Here is a 17591-nt window from a genome sequence, read left to right as displayed (position 1 = left end):
TGTAATTTACCCTGGACACATGAATTTCCAGACTCATGCCATTCCTAGGCAAATGTAAATATGAATACACTCTCTCCTATAGATTCTCTGTGTATTGGTGGAAAAGTAAGTTTTGGGTTTATGGACCTACTATTATATTTTAGTGCTACTTTGCTTTCAGTTAAGTAAACATCATTATTTCTGCTTTTGCCTTCCATTGAGTTAAATGTTATGGTTATCCCTCCTTTTTCTTTTTAATTAGTCTTGCCTTTTTGTTAAGTAAACATTTCATAGTTTTGGGTTTTTTTTTTTTAAAGAACAGCTAAATAAAACTAATCACAGTCTGACACTGTGTTCCACCTCCATAGTTCCACCCTTCTTTGCAAAGAAAGGAGCTAGATTTATTCTTATATCTTTTATTTGAGATAACTCTTTGTCCTTACAATTATATTGAATTCAGTTTTAATTTTTGGACAATTCATTTTTTACATTGTTAGAATCATTGTGTATTCTGTTTCTTAGTTTTATTTCAGTTTTCATAAATTCTTGTCTTGAGAATGTCTTCTCATGCAAAGTTTTCTTTTTTTTCTTGTATGTATATATATATATATATATATATATATATATATTTTATGGCACAATAGCACATTACTACATTCATGTGTCATAAAAGTGATGAAGCAATTTTTTGGTCAATGGACATCTAACTTTGTTTCCTATGATTCGCTACTCCAAAACTGTTAATATTTTGGTGTATATTAGACCTTTCATTCTCTTTGAAACTAAGGATTTTATAGTTGCTTTTTTTGGTGGATTTTTGTCTTCCATCAATTTCTGGTCACCTCTGCTATAAATTTTCCTATATTGCAACTATTCTCTCTTTTTTTTTTTCTTTTATTTATTTATTTAATAGCCTTTTATTTACAGGTTATATGCATGGGTAACTTTACAGCATTAACAATTGCCAAACCTCTTGTATTGCAACTATTCTCAATAATATTTTATTCCATCGATTTATTCAGGCAGTTTTCTTTTTATTCTAAAGCTTTTTATTTTCAACACATATGCATGGATAATTTGACAACACTGACCCTTGCATAGCCTTGTGTTTCAGATTTTCTCCTCCTTCCCCTACTCCCTCCCCTAGATGGCAAGCAATCCAATATATGTTAAACATGTTAAAATATACATTAAATCCAATATGTATAAACATATTATACAATTCTTTTGCTGCACAAGAAAAATCAGATCAAAAAAAGAAAGTAAATGAGTAAGAAAAAAAATTTAAGTGAACAACAACAAAAAGAGTAAGAATGTTATGTTGTGATCCACATTCAGTTTCCATGGTCATCTCTCTGGATGTAGATGTCTCTTTTCATCACAAGATCATTGAAACTGGCTCATTGCTGGAAAGAGTCATGTTCATCAGAATTGATCATCGTATAATATTGATGTTGCTGTGCACAATGATCTCCTGGTTCTGCTCATTTAACACAGCATCAGTTCGTATAAGTCTCTCCAGACCTCTCTGAACTCATCCTTGTTGGTCATTTCTTACAGAACAATAATATTGCATATCATTCATATACTTATTCAGCCATTCTCCAACTGGTGGGTATTCACTCAGTTTCTAGTTTCTTGTCAGGCAGTTTTCTTAATTTAATGCAACAAATTTTTATTCAATGACTTTGTATTATATTTTTGACTGAACATGACTGAACAAGTGTCAGTCATGGCCGACTCTTTTTGACCCCATTTGGGTTTTCTTGGCAGAAATACTAGATATTTCCTTCTCTAGCTCATTTTTTATAAATGAGAAACTGAAGTGAAAAGGGTTAAGTAACTTGCTTAAGGTCACACATTTAGTATCTGGGGTCAGATTTGAATGTATGATGAGACTTCCTGATTCCAAAACTGATGCTCTATCTACTGTATCACTTAGCTGCCCATATTCAGTGATCAATAGAGGCAAAGACAATGCCAGACATGGGGAATTACAAAAAGAGAGAAAAAAATTGTCCTGTTGTCAAGGAGCATATATCCAGATTGGTGATCAAAAATAATCTTGTGCATTTTAGCAATTTGCTGGAACTTCACTATACTTCTGTCCTTGAGGCTCATGTTATGGAATAGAACTTTTGTATTCCATTAATAAAACTAGCTGGGATCTAAAAGGAATCCCTTTACATGAATTCTGCTCTTTTGATTTAGATTAGCAAGACTCTGTGCAAATACATTTTTATCAATCCTTGTTAAATTTGCATTCCATTTCTAGCCAAGAGATCATCATTCTGATAATTTAAGTCATGCTCCAGAAATTCAAATCCCATTGCCAAATGTCATTTTCTTAACCAAGTGATCATATTAAGAGAGTAATGAATATTAGACAGAATGAAGAAACTGGTACTAGCAGCAACAATATGAAGGGAAAAGGAGCAAAAGAAGTCATTAAAAAAAGTTTATAGGTTTTTTTTTTTTAAAGTAAGGCCCTTTAGGTATTAAAACTATTGAGTGCAAAAACTTTATTGGATACTGGTAGTTGGAAAATTCTGAACTAGATTTTGGGGTCAAAGCAAGAGAGATCTAAAAGAAGTCTGTTCCATCTCTAAAATGCTATGATTCCTAATTGGAATGGGGAAAAATAGGTTATCACTATTTATTTTCACCCTTAATATGTAATCAAGAGATTCTAAGTGTCGGATTCAAGAGGCTGGAGCAAGCACAGAGCAAAAGACATATCAAGATGTGACAGAGAAGGGGGATAATGGAGAGTCCTTGCCTTTTTTGGACATTGTGGTGAGGAGGAACCTTAAAAATCTTATTGGGGAGGTAAAATTAAAAATTTCTCATTTATTGACAAGTCCTTTCCATTCAACCTTTGGAATATCTCTCTCAAATGAGCTCTTTCCTCCTCTGATATAGTTCCCACCCAGGTGCAAGTCCTCACTCCTTCACTTTGAGATTCTTGCAATGGCCTTTTTCATGGTCTTCCTATCTCAAATTTCTCCCAAACCTAGCTCATCCTCCATTCAGCTATCAAAGTGATCTTGTCAAAGCTCAGGCCTGATCATCTCATCCCCTATTCAATAAACTTCAGTGGCTCTCTGTTCCCTCCAGGACCAAATATAAAATCATCTGTTTGGCTTTTAAAGCCCTTCATGATCTCTACCTTTGCAGCCTTCTTACAAGTTTACTCCCTTTTTACATACTCTGACCCAATGATACTGGCCCTTCCACAAAACATTCCAACATATCTGCAACTCCTTCCCAGAATTCTCTCCCTCCTTATTTCCATCTTTTAGCTTTGTCGGCTTCCTTCACATCTCAACTAAAATTCTGCTTTCTGCAAAAAAGCCTTTCTCAGTCCCCTCATAATGCTAACTAATGTCTTCTCTTTTTTCATTATTTCCAATTTATCCTGTCTAAATCGTTTTTTCACACAGTTAATTTGCATATTTTCTCTTCTATTACAAATATATTAGCTCCTTGAAGACAGGGACTGTGTGTGTATGTCTGTGTGCTTTCTTAGCACAGTGTCTGGCACATAAGTTGGTGCTTTAAAGCGTCTGTTGATTTAACTTGACTCTTAGAATGAAAAGTTTGGAAAAAATAATATTTAATGTATCTTTCAGTCTTAAAACCCTATTAATGGACTAACTCAAAAGACTTTCTGGTCAAACTTCTGTCTTAATCTGAGCAATATTTTTTTTTCATCCACCTCGTTTTTCTATTGTGTGTGGTTGTCCTGGAAGGCATTACAGTTTCCCAAAGTTCGTTGCAAGTAGGCTCCTAACTCCCGACTAGGAGAAGAATTTGGGAAACCTTGCCACAATCAAGTAATCCTTTAATTTGGGACTTTTTATGGGAGAGCCTTCATGACGCTAGGGAGTAAGTAAGTACCTCTTTGTCTTTATGTTTTATGATGCAGTTTACCAGAGGGGAAAAGAAAGAATAACGGTAACCCTGCAGCGTATGAACAAGTTAGCCTTGGCCTCTAGTCCCCTTGTGCTAGATCTCTGACAGTGAGATTTTGGGGGGGAGGGCTGAGGGTCCTGGCTGGGATTGGTTGATGCTGGAGCACGTGGCATGGGAGGAGGGGGGTCGGGAGGAGGCGGAGGCGACCAGGGAGCCAAGAGAAGGACAGCTGAGCCGCAGTCCCGGGTGGCCTCTCCTCCTCCGCTGTACCGTGCGCTGCGAAGTGTAGATTCGAGCTCGCAGGATTCCGCTCCACGCTCACGACTGGGCCGCTTGGAGAGCTCCTTTTGGCCCGCAGGACAGGTAGTTCTCGGTGAGTAAGGGGTGGCCAGACTTCCAGGTGAGGCGCTTGGGCTGGGGGAACAAAAGAGAGGAAAGGGCCATCAGAGGGAATCCAGCCACAGCTGGCTTGGGAGACCCAGACTGGAAGAACCCGCCGGGCGGGGTCGGGACACAAAACGTGTCCCCCTCGAGTTACCTGCGCATTTCTCTGCTTTCTGGAGCTTTGGGGGCTCGGGTTGGAGCCCGGAGTTTTGTGGGGGAGGGGGTGCCCAAGCAGAGGCCGGAGGACGGAGCAGTCCGAGGCCGCAGTAACTGGAGCTGGACAGGGGCCGGGACTGGGTGTGGCCCCGCCAACTCCCTACTCGCGCATTGGCGCAAATCCTCTGCTGCAGGCGAAACTGGCTATTTCAGAAGATGGAGGGTGGGGGGAGCTGAAGAGGGGCGCTGGGGTTGGGGAGATTTGGCCCTGAAGGATGCTCTTGGGTGCAGAGTGAGAAAGTCAAAAATTCAGGAACAGGAGTTGGGAAACTTGGGTCCCCTCCCCACACACCGGTTACTGGCTTCGTGATCTTGAGCTTTTCTCCCTGTGCATCCCATGTGTAGTAAGTAACTCATAATTACAAAGCACTTTGTGAAGGATCTTTTAACAAAGAACATTCTGTTCCTCTCTCCGAGGTAAGTAGCACAAGAAGGCCCATTTCCCCTATTTTACAGCTGAAATTTAAACCTAGAGACTTGCCCAGGGTCACACGGCTAATCTGCAGTAGGAGGGCACCGAATTATCTGCTCTGATAAACTAACCTTCGCTCAATAAAAAAGCATCTGGGAAGGGTGAGAGGAAAGGGGGGGAAGGAAGGCTAGGGAGTAGGAGGGACGGAAATTATACGGGTATAGGGACACTGATTCTCTGTGCTCGGTAAGAAGTGCAGGACCACAGCCTTCTCTAAACTCTGAAGCTTCAGGGATCTTCCTCTGTGCCCATTGACCTTCTGGAGATTTCCCACATTTGCCTTGTTATGTGTTTGGAAATAAGGGGCTACCTTAGTGGTAGGGAAGAATAGAGTTCAGAATTTTGCACTAGGGGGGATTTGGGAATTCCACCTTTGCTGAAAAGAAACCCGATATCTATAAGAACAGGGGCAGGAGTTGGGGGAGGCCCTCAGTTTTTTTTTTTTGTTTGTTTGTTTTTAAAGAAGCAACTGTTTCCTCCCACCTTTGCATCTAAAATCCCCTTGGCTTCCTCAAGGCCAATTCCAAATTTGGGCATATGTCTCAGTGATTTATGAAAGCTGAAATTTGGCTGGGGTTGGTTTAATCTAGAAGTCTCTCTCCACCCTTCAGCGGCTTGCTTCAGTTCCTATTAATTCAGTATATCCTGATAGCTTGATTTGTTCAAACATCATTTTCCCCAATTCGACCTGCTTTTATGGGTACTTGCCTTGGTAGGAGCCCTATATGTCCCTTGCAGCTGGGGACACAGTTGAGCTGTCTTTGTCTTACTCCCATCCTGCAGACCCATTGTAAACTCCAACAATTCATTTGACTTCTTCCATTTGTGCTCAGGCGCTTTGGCAGCTGGGAGACACATGGGAAATATTTGTGGTTTCCTGGGGAAAAGAAACAGCTGTGTGCTGGTGAGAGGGGGAGGAAAGCAGGATAGGAAATCCTATGCCTTTTCTCTCCAGGTTGATTCCTGAGTCTCCTAATTTGGGGTGGGACTTACTGCAGAGGAAAGCTTCAGTAGTCTAGGATGGGTGTTAGTAAAACAAAAACTCCTTAGGGCGGGGATTGTTTTTTATTTTGCTTTTGTGTCCCCAACATTCAGGAGCAGTTTGGTACAACAAATAAAGAACTGGCCTTGGAGCCAAGAAATGAGTTCAAATCCTTCCTCTGACTTAGTGTTATGTGATCCTGCGCAAAATGCTTAACCTCTCAATGTCAGTTCCCTAAATTGTAGAGAAGGTGCCTCCTGCTTTGATAAAGGCAATTACTTCATAACAATAAATTGTTGGATTAGTCTATGCCCCCATTCAATTCCTAGATCTATAGTTCTAGGACAAGAGGCACTAACATCAAAAGTTACTTAAATTAGATGTCCCAGGAGAAGTGAGGGAATCTTATCTCCAAATCAAGTCAATAAGCATTTATTAAGTCTTCTTTGTACCAAGCTTTGTGTTAAATGCTGGAGATAGAAAGGAAACCCGCTAAATTGACACTTGGGTTTGGGTGTGGCTGCAGTCTAAGTGACTTGCACCTTTTTTTGCCGGGTCCCTTTCCTCAATTCACAGCAAGGGAGCAAAATCAATTAAATTCCTATTATTCCTATTAAATCCTATTATTCACTAAGTACAAAGTACACCAGAACTGAAAAGTAATTTTTACTCTGAGAGTTTTTTTTTTAATAGATATAATTTGTTTTTATACTGCCATTATTCCCCCAATTTCTAGCTATTTACCAGCCTTTGTAACAGAATTTTTAAAAAGGGAATGGGAGAAGAATGTGATTCAGGAGAAACTAATAAAGACATCAGCCAAATCTGAAATTTATTATAGTATTTCACACTCAGCTCCCCACCTCTGGAAAGAAGGTAGGTTTATTTTTAGGTCTCTTCAAAGACCCTCAGATGGAATAAAGTGGGAGAACTCCAGATACAGCACTTAGACAAAAATTTGAGAGGAGGGGCATAGTTGTCTGGGAAATCTGGGAATACTGCATGGAGGACCTTGAAGGCAGATGTTTTTCATGCAGTATGACTTGGGCTTGCCTCTGAATACATAGAGGCTGGAGTATAGAGTGCAATAAAAAGGATAGGGTGAAATAAGCCTGGAAAGGTGGATTGGACCCAGATAATGGATGATCTTAAGGACTAGACCATGAACTTTGTATTTTATCCTTCCCTGCAGTGGCAATAGAATGACTGATCAAAGCTATGCTTTATGAAAATGGTTTTGACAACTGTGTAAAGAATGCATTGGAGGAGAGCCTGGAAGGACAAAGCCCAGTTAGGAATTTAAGTAAAAGTATAATGCAGTCAGTCACCAATCATTTATTAAATCTTTACTCTGTACTAGATACTCTGAATGTCCTGGGAGGTGCAAAGGAAGGAAAACAAGGTCCTTGTCATCAAGAAGCTCATATTCTAATGGAGAATACAGTGAACAAAGAAATAGTGGTGTAATGAATAGAGCACTGGACTTAAAATCAGGAAAACCTGAATTTAACTCCTGCCTCATGATCACTATATGATGCTATTCAAGTCATTTCACTACTCTATGCCTCAATTTCCTCATCTGTAAAGAAAAGATTAAATCTCTGTGGTCGCTTTTAATCTAAATCTTTGATCCTGTGAGATGTATTCAGCGAATGATAAGGACAGTCTGTATTGATAAGATTGTCCATGAAGTAGAAAGGAAATGGGAGAGACTTGAAATATGTACTTGTAGAATCTGTAGGAGTTATCAGTTGGATATAAGTTGGTTATAAGAACAGGAAGAAGGGAAGATTCAGAAATGATGTTTGGAGCCTGAATAACTGGAAAAATACTTCTGCTACCAAAATTGGGACAGGCATGTTAGGGGGTAAATATTCCATTTGGGGCATATTGAACTTGAGATATCTCTGGGGAATCTTCAGATGGAGATGGCCAGCAGCAATTGAAAAATAGGAGCTGGTGTTAAAAGGAGAGATCTAAGGTTTTCTATGGAGATCTGGAAGTCTTCTCCCAATCTTGTAAGACTTCTATTCCCCAGGAACTCAGGAATAATCATGGTGTAGGATGGAGATGACTGTGAGCTTTTCATCTTCCAAAAAAAGTCCTCTCTATATCTTTAGGGAATTCAGGTAAGGAAGCAGATCCTAACAGTGTGAAACTATATTAACTTTCTGGCTTGGGTATGGCTGGATTTTTCCATGTGTCCTAATTCCTTGGTAAGTTTGGAGTGGAAACCCCCAAACATGTCTATTTTCAATGTACTATAGAGGAGAGAGATTTATATGTGGGCAAAACATTAGTAGTAGAGTTTATTACCCTCCCATTTCTCCTCCCTCCTCCTAGAAAATGTTTTAAATACCTAGTTGCCAATATTTCCCCAAAGCTAACTATTCACTGGCTTGGGTCTGGGTAAGGAAAGCTTAATCAGGAATGATTTGTATCCTGATTTTTCTACTCTAGGCACTGGGGTCACAGTTTGACTTGGATTATTTGGCCCTTTATCCTTCCCCATTATTTGTAAATTAAGGACTCTATGTGATGGGCCTATGAGCAGGATACTAACTTACCGAGCAGAACAGGAGGCCTTTTCTCTCAAATTTTCAGACCCATATGAGGGTTGTAACTCACTTTTTAACTCATTTATTTGCCCCTCATATCTGTAACCTGAGGGAGATATTAATAGTTTATAGAAACTGAGGCCCAGGAAAAGGAAAGGTTAGCCCACACTAAGTGCCCCATTTAGCTCCACCTTTCTGTGACAACAAGCAGCCAACACTGCTCTCTAAGAAACCAGAGTGAGGCCTCTTCTCGGGGTTTCACTTGGAGGCCCTGAGCCAAGAATAGCATTGATCTGGACTTTTCAAGTGAGACGTTCCCTAAGTAATTTTTTTTTTTTTTTTTTTTTGATTCAGAGACTGTTCCGTTTGTTTGTTCTTCAGGTACTGGAGGAGATGGGGGAGGGAAGAATAAACTGGTTATGGATTCTTAATCACTTTGCCTAGCTGGTCTGTCTAAGTTCCTCTCTCTTTAAAAACAATAAGTAGTATTCCATAACACTTTTAAGATTTGTAGAATGCTTTATATGTATTCTCATTTAATCCTCACAGCCACTCTCTGAGGTCAATCAATTCATAAGTATTTATTAAATACATACATTTTAATAGGGGTATAGATATCAAAGCAAAACAATTTCTGTCTTCAAGGAGTTTGTGGATAGTATCATTCCCATTTTACATATGAGGATAGCTTGATTTAGAATCAGGAAAAATATCTCTGACAACCAGCAAGTCTTGGGTTGTCTCTGAACCACAGACCAATCTCTAAGACTTACTCTACTAACTCAGTAGTTATGACAATGTGGTTTGGGGACAGCTAGGAATCACTGAGATTGTTCAATAAAACCATTTTTCTAATATTAAGATTTTAATTTCTGAATACAATAAATACATAAGCATATTTTGGAGGGGAAGAGTCCTCAACGGTTTGTAAGCATAAAAGGGCCTTGAAACCAAAAAGTTTGAGAACTGCTCTACAGTTATAAGTTTCATCTCTATTGAGGCAATCATAAATTCTTAGTGTATTGATTTATTTTACAGATGGGGAAACTGAGGCTCAGAAAGGTTAAGTCATTTGCCCTGTACTTTCTCCTAATTGCAGGGCTGGCCATTGCTTATCAGTTTGTCACACAATAAAATGAGGAAATTAAACCAGATCATCTCTAAGGTCTCTTCCTGCCTTTGACATTCTGGGTAGTAGATTTTGAGGTCCTTTTCAGTGTCTTAGGTTCTTTAAAGGCTCCTTAAAATAATAACTTGTCCCTCTCTAGGGTTGAGAAAAGTTTTTGTTTTCTTTGTCAGTGTTCTCACTGGTTCTCACTCCTACATCTCTTAAGATTAGCTTTCTCCTATACTTTTATCCTTAGGTATCCTCTGGGTCAGCTATTCTTGGTAGAAAATCCCCTCAAGACTCTTCATCTCTCCTCCTCCTTGTCTAACCACACAGTCATTCATTCATACCCATTTACAGGATATCCCTGGTCAGTTTAAGGATGGATTGCAAGGATCAGGGTACAATGCACGTCTTTGTCTTTTAGAAAATACGATAGCATCTGGTAGAAGAGGAATTGAGATGACATGCAAATTGTGTATGGGAAATCTAGATATGAAGCCCAGTCCTCCTAAATTTTTTTTAAACATGTAGGTGAAGAGAATCACTCTGTGGAAATCTGAAGTGGGAAGAAGACAAAATCAAAAGTTTAGGGTTTTAGCAACCTAAGGATGTAAATTCAAGGCCATCAGTAGTTGTGGAAGGTGACTGCTCAGCCTTGGGTTTTCTCTAGCATAGAAAATTAATAGATAGGAGCACAAATAGCATTTCAGATGTTGATAGGAACTTTAGAGATCATTTTGTTCACTAAGATGCCCTATTCTACACATGAGGAGACAAGTCTAGAAGAGGCAGGAGTTAGTGACTCTTTTGGATGATGGTATGAGATAAATTCTTTTTGAGGAAGAAGGGAACAAACAGAAGGGAAAAGAGTTCCCCAGATGAGATGGAAGGAATGGGACTGTTTTGGAGCCTTGAGGAGTCTGCTATAAATCCATGCAGAGAAGAGGAGAATTCTGTGCCCCAGATGGGACCTGGGGGCCAGTTCTGCCTTTCAGCTTTTCCTTGGGGGGGGTCTGGGCTTTCTCATTTTGGAGGAGTAAGTCCTCTCTGCCTAACTCTAAGAGTTTATAAGTTTAGTTCATAGAAATTAGAAAGCCTGTCTCTGAGCTCTCTTTCCTCTAGAAAGGGGCTTTTACCCAGACGGCTTCATTTACTTACTCTGGACTAGGGCCATTGCTGAATTTTCCAGCTACGTGGCCAAAGGAAAGCCGATTGGGTGCTGGGCAGGCTGGGTAGACTCAGTCTCATGAAGGATCAGATGATGTCTAAGGGCTAATTCATTCTTGCCCCTCCTCTTCCCTCCCCATATGTACCAGAGCTAATTTATGCCTACCCCTACCTGCCAGCCCGGGCCTCTCTGGGGGAGGAGTTGAAGATTTGGAACTTAAAAACACTAGCGTTTTCATTTCCTCCTGGCTGTTGCTGGGGAAACAGAGCAGGGTTTTCTGGGGCTTTGGCTGCTTAGGTTCTCCCTCCCCCATTTAACCAGCACCCTCTGATTTCTGGTTTCAGCAGAGTTGAGGCCCCTGATTGGGGTAATCCAGACAATGAGGTCTATGGCAAAAATTGGGGTCCCAACAAGAAGAGTGTAGTGTTAGAGAGCTTTTCTGTACTCTACCACCAGATTTGAAACAGAATTACTATTGGTTTCAGTGAGGATCAGAATTAAATTCATCTTGAGGTAGTTGAATATGGGTCCTATCTGGATAGCCTAGAAGCAGCATGGAATTATAGAAAGAATTTTGGGCTAGAAATAAAAAAGTTTGGTCTTGCTAAATCTCTGATACTGAATGACATATAATGGTAATGAATAAGCTTTGCCCTAGAGAAGAAATGAGAGAACCCACCTTTCTCTCTTCTTTGCAGAAATGGGGAACTAAAAGTTTTAGTTTTTTATCTCAAGGTTTCTTAACTTTTTCTTTGTCATGGATTCTTTAGCCAGTCTGATGAAATCCAGAGATCCCTTCTTGGAATTAAAAAAAAAATCATAATGAAAGAAAATGCTCGATTTCAGTTAGAAGGTAGTGAATTTTTTTTCCTATCTAAATTCATGGATACCCCATCCTTTCCCCAGAACTATCCATATACTCTTTGGACATCTATGGACCCCAGGTTAAGAATCTCTGGTCAATTATGTTTTACATATAATGGATTAATTTAATTTTTTTTGAGGCAATCAAGATTAAGTGACCTGCCTAGGATTACTCAGCTAGTGTTTGAGACCAGATTTGAACTCTGGTCCTTCTGATTCCAGGACTAATTCTTTATTTATCTAAAATCTTCTAGTTTAATTAATATTAGCTTCCCCTTTATTTTTATAAGGAGTGATTTACTATGTAGAAAGTGAAGAGATTAAGTATTTTTTAAGAACCAAGTGTGCCAGGTACTGCGCTAAATACTTTGTAAATATTATCTCATTTAATCCTCACAACACACTGAGTTTGATGCCGTTTTTATCCCCATTTTACAGTTGGAAACTGAAGCAAACTGAGGTTAAAGATCTTGTCTATAGTCTTCTAGCTAGTGTCTCAAGATGGATTTGAATGCAGGTCTTCCTTACTTCATGCCTAGTGCTCTATTTACTGTGCTACTTAATTGCCTTATGTAGGGGAAAGTTGTTTAAGAAAAAAATATCACTTTTAAAAGCATTGATGTATGACCTTGGTCAAGTAATTTCCTTTTGTAACTCAGTTTCTATCTCTATACAATGGAGAGCTTAGACTAAATGACCTTGAAGGGCCCTTCTAGGCTATGACATTCAATATTGTTTTTCCTCTTTCCCCATCCCCTCTTGGAAACATGTCCTCATGGTCAGGTAGTCGAAAACAAAAATGAGATTGGGATCCCAAAGAAAGAAACTATCAGGGGAGAATTCAGAGTCCTACCATTATGGGTAATGACCTCACAGCTCAGCCTCTGATCTGTTGACTTCTCCTCTCCTGTCTTCCTCTTTTCAGGGGAAGGATGGAGAATTAGAGATGATGGATGAAAAGTGGGTTTTAATTCCTTTATTCTTTCTTTACAGCTTGTGTGCACCACCAGAAACCATGGCTAATACGGTAAGGCTCCTTTCTTTCTTCGTGGTGAACTCAACATCTTGTTTCAATGCTTGTCTCTGCCCAGGAGTGATTGAGAAGCCTTTCGGGCTTTCTTCTGTAATCTGAGAAGTTTTTCCTACCATCCTTTCCTCCCCTCTTTCCACATATGTCCCACTACCCATCCTAGGGTTTAGTCCTCTGACTGTTCTCATACTAAGAGCTCACACACAGATCCCCTGTTCATTCAACTTCAGCAATATCCCTTATGTGACAATCTTGTAACTGGGCACGTGATTCCTCTCCATCTGGCCACCATCATAGATCACGTCCTCATTACCACTTACATCAGCCACTATAAGAGCCTCCTAATTGGTCCCTATCCTTTCCTACCCATCTTCCATACAACTGCCAAAGTAATTTTCCTAAAGCGTGCATTGACTCTTGAACTTTCAGTGGCTCCCTATCACCCATTGGATAAAATACAAGGTCCCATGGCTGAAACTTGAAGCCTCTCACCAATTAGAGCCTATCTTTCTGGACTTGTTTTGCATTGCTCTCCTGCATACATTCTATTTTCTCTAAATAGTATTTTATTTTTCTAAATACATGCAAAGATAGTTTTCAGCATTCACCTTTGTAAAACCTTGGATTCCAAATTTTCTCCCTCCCTCTCCTCCTTCCCCTTCCCCAAGGGCAGCAAGCAATTTATTATAGGTTAAACATGTGTAGTTCTTCTAAACATATTTTCATATTCGTCATCATGCATTATATTTTCCTGCCAAATCAGTTTATTTACTATGCTTTGAGTCTGGCGTGTCCATTTCTTTCCTCATGCTTTGCATGGCAGCTCCTAAGACCTGGAATACATCTTTACATCCTAGAATCCTTATTAACTATGTTAATGTTATATCTCTCAGGAGAAGGTAAGCTCCTTGAGATCAGGTTCAAATTTTCTATTTTGCTTTTGAATCTGAGATGTCTGGTATGATTTCTGGCACATAGTCACGTAATAAATGCAAATAGAATTGAATTGAAATACTACATGGAAGGTTTGCTGACTAACAGGTCTCAGAGATATAATAAGCACTCTTTTTGTTTAGTATGAAAAAAGAAAAGGCAGCCAGGATAGGAGAAGGGAGGTTGAAGATCTAAGGGAGCTGAGTCTTCCCTCCAGTCTGTTCTTATTTTTCTGAGTGGATTTAAGGCAAGTCATTCAGCTCTCTAGATCCTACTTTCCTCTTTTGTATTTTGTTTTGGTTGGGGTTATCTCTGTTCTTGCCTGTATATTCCTCATTTGGATGTTTTCCTTAGTACCTAAAATATGCACAGTGACATAGGGGAGGGCAGATACATAAGACACAGTTCCTTCATTAAACCAAAGGCTAGCTGGGGAGATAAGGACACTCATATCACTTAGTAACTTTCAGTAGTAGTTTAATACCCAACAAGTTGTACAGAAATTAAGAGTGATGGGAGATAAGAGGAGGGAAGAAATCAGTATGGGCTGGGGTGGCCAGTTTTATCTTCATCTTCATCATCACTACAACAACATCACTGACTAGCATCACATAGTGTTTTTTAAAATTCATAAAGGACTTTGCAAATATTTCATGTTATCTTCCAATGATAGGTGCTATTATCTCCATTTGCAGAAAAGGAAACAAATGACTTGCCCAGGATCACACAGTTAGTTAGCAGATTTGAACTTAGATCTTTTTGACTAGTGTGTTCCCCAGCTGCCATCTCATAGAGGAGGTGGGGTCCTTTTTCTAGTATTGGGAGATATTGGTGAGAATAGTGTGACATCTTTCATATTTAAAGCTGATTCCTATGTCAGCCCCGGGGTCAGAGACCTCCTCTTTGCAGAATATCGAGATGTGCACTTTGATCTGTATCCCCATCAGGATGGGGGATGCAGGATTATTTTGGAATCTGGTCTCCATGAATAAGCAAGAGCATTCATTGCTGTGATAGCTTCTGGACTCTTCCTATGGCTGGGGCTAGGTGGTCAAGATTGATTTGGGATAGGACTGGAGAAATAGGTCAGAATGTGATGATGGGACTTTGAAACAAAACAGAGATGAGAACTCTTAAGTGACTGAAGCAACATTGTCATCTTCATTAGCCTTGTGTTTTAAACATTCATACAGTATCCTCTTATCCTGTCTTTTAGTTGGGGACACAGGGAAGGCAGACAAGCATCTCCTGAAGCTGCCTGCCTGGCTTCTATCAATAATGAACTTCATCTGCCATAGTAGCCTGGGCACAGCCTAAGCCTTCATCCTCCTGGGCACAAGTACCACTAACCATCTGGCTATAGGACCTGTTGAATATTTTAGGGTGGAAAATTGTTTTCTTTTCTCCTTATCCCATTTCCTCTGGCTAGCATGAGGCCAGCTATACAGAAAAGGCCAGGTTTGGAAGAGAGAAAAAGAACATTACTAAGTAGCTTACTTATTTGTTTCAATTCAATCTTGTTATTTTGTTGATAGAGGGAACTCCTTCTCCCAGTGCAGATATTTAACAGGTTTGAAACCTTCTATTCTAAGTTTGGGGGAAAGGGTTCATGTGGAATTTATTAAGAAGTTAAGTGATTTGCCCACAGTTAGCCAAGATGTGTTGGAGGAGGGCCTTTCTGAAGAAAGTATTATATAGTCATTATATGGCCCCCCAAAGCAAATTGAGCTGATGGCCATATAGGGGCAGAATTTTTTTTTTCTACAACAGAGATTTTTTTTTTAACCTTTAATAGTATTTTATTTTTCCAATTATATGCAAAGGTAGTTTCCAGTATTCACCTTTGCAAAACCTTGTGTTCCAAATTTTTCTCTCTCTCTTCCCTTTTCTCCCAAAATAGCAAGTAATCTGATATAGGTTAAATATGTACAATTTTTCTAAACATATTTCTATATTTATCATGCTGCTCAAGAAAAAGCAAATCAAAAGGAAAAAAGAAACACAAGAAAGAAAAAAACGAAGCAAACAAACAACAAAAAGGTGAAAATATTATGCTTTGATCCATATTCAGTCTCCATAATTCTCTCTGAATGCAGATGACTTTCCATCACAAGTCTATTGAAATTGCATTGAATTACCTGATTGTACAACAGAAATTCTTTTTTTTTATTTTTTATTTTTTATTTAATAGCCTTTTATTTACAGGATATATACATGGGTAACTTTACAGCATTAACAATTGCCAAACCTCTTGTTCCAATTTTTCACCTCTTACCCCCACCCACCCCCTCCCCTAGATGGCAGGATGACCAGTAGATGTTAAATATATTAAAATATAAATTAGATACACAATAAGTATACCTGACCAAAACGTTATTTTGCTGTAGAAAAAGAATCAGACTCTGAAATATTGTACAATTAGCTTGTGAAGGAAATCAAAAATGCAGGTGTGCATAAATATAGGGATTGGGAATTCAATGTAATGGTTTTTAGTCATCTCCCAGAGTTCTTTTTCTGGGTATAGCTAGTTCAGTTCATTACTGCTCCATTAGAAATGATTTGGTTGATCTCGTTGCTGAGGATGGCCTGATCCATCAGAACTGGTCATCATATAGTATTGTGTACAACAGAAATTCTTAACCTTTTTTGTATCACAGACCTCTTTGGCAGTCAGGTGAATATTATCCTTTTCAGGATAATCTTTTTTATTAATTTAATTTTTTCCCCAATTACATTCAGAAATTTTTTTTTATATTTGTTTTTAAGATTTTTGAGTTCTACATTCTCTCCCTTATCCCCACTCACAATTAAGAAACCATATGTAAAGTTATACAGAACATTTCCATAAAAGTCAAACTGTGAAAAAAAAAATGTAGATCTCCTAATCTAATGACAATAAAAACCCTCAAGAAAAATTAAGTTAGAGAGAGAGAGAGAGAATGCTTCTTTCAATCTGTATTCAGACACAATCAGTTCCTTCTCTGGATATAGATAGGATTTTTCATCATAAGTCCTTCAGAGTAGTTAGTCATGAATGATTGTACTACTGAGAATGGCAAAATCACAGAATAATATTTTTAAACTTATCAAAAAACATAGGAAGGCAAAGGAAACCAATTATATTAAAATGCAGTTATCAAAAAATGTTTTTATCATAAGTTCTTCAGAATAGTTATAGATGATTATGCTACTGGGAATGGCAAAATCACAGAATAATATTTTTAAACTTATCAAAAACATAGGAAGGCAAAGGAAACCAATTATATTAAAATACAGTTATCAAAATTTAAAAATTGGATCCCAAATTTAGAACCCTTATTCTAGAGATGCTTCAGTCCTAAAGTAAAATTCTCTCTGGACCTAGGTTCCAGATACTTTGGTTAGAGCCTCTCCACTAGAGTGACTACAGACTTGAGGATGCCAAGTTACTTGTCCAGGCTCATTCAGGATATAGAGTGGGATTAGAATTCATGATTCCTAATGTTTCCAGCTTGTCATGAATCCCTTGATCCAATTTGGCCATTCTCCCGCTGCAGTGAGTACATCAAAGTCTCTGGTTAGATTCTCAGTTACCTCAGTTACACTAACATTTCTCACCACTTGGGAAGACTTAGGTAAAGGGACATTCCTCAATACCCAGGAAAAAACATGAGGCTTAGAGTCAGAATAGTGAAATTCAAATCCCAGTTGTGTGATTTACTAGCTATGTGATCATGGGAAACTCCCTTTGGTTCGAGTCTAAAAACTTTTCATCTGTAAAATATATGAATTGCCTACCTAATCGAGTTATGGAAAGGAAGGAGCCTTCCAAAGGTTAAAAGTGGTAGAGATGCTATCTAGTACAGAGGAAAGAGTGTCAAATTTGGGACCAGAGACTCTGGGTTCCAGTTCAACCATTTACCAACCAGGTGGACTCAGCACTAAAATGAAATGGTGGAATTAAATGATTCTAAATGTGAGATGATGATGATAGTTCCAC

General features: G+C 38.9%; 2 protein-coding genes across 3 annotated transcripts in view; one reads left to right on the top strand and one right to left on the bottom strand.

The window, feature by feature from the left end:
• Nucleotides 1-3576: 3576 nt before the first annotated feature.
• LOC116421657 (homeobox protein Hox-D3-like) lies at nt 3577-4778 on the bottom strand. The gene is made up of 2 exons (XM_031953552.1): nt 4433-4778; nt 3577-4308 (listed from the first exon to the last, which is right to left on the bottom strand). Exons 1-2 carry the CDS (start codon nt 4438-4440, stop codon nt 3909-3911), a joined length of 408 nt encoding a protein of 135 aa, XP_031809412.1. The 5' UTR covers nt 4441-4778; the 3' UTR covers nt 3577-3908.
• ANXA6 (annexin A6) overlaps nt 4169-17591 on the top strand; it is a 67667-nt gene continuing 54244 nt past the window's right edge. For both annotated transcript variants that reach the window (XM_012540935.3, XM_003759184.4), the window contains exons 1-2: nt 4169-4267; nt 12643-12676. In XM_012540935.3, the coding sequence (XP_012396389.1) occupies nt 12665-12676 (12 nt within the window). In that variant the 5' untranslated portion in view covers nt 4169-4267; nt 12643-12664. The remainder of the gene's footprint in view (nt 4268-12642; nt 12677-17591) is intronic.

This window comes from Sarcophilus harrisii, chromosome 2 (assembly GCF_902635505.1).
Source record: "Sarcophilus harrisii chromosome 2, mSarHar1.11, whole genome shotgun sequence".
Taxonomy (NCBI): domain Eukaryota; kingdom Metazoa; phylum Chordata; class Mammalia; order Dasyuromorphia; family Dasyuridae; genus Sarcophilus; species Sarcophilus harrisii.
This window is presented reverse-complemented; position numbering and strand designations above follow the sequence as displayed.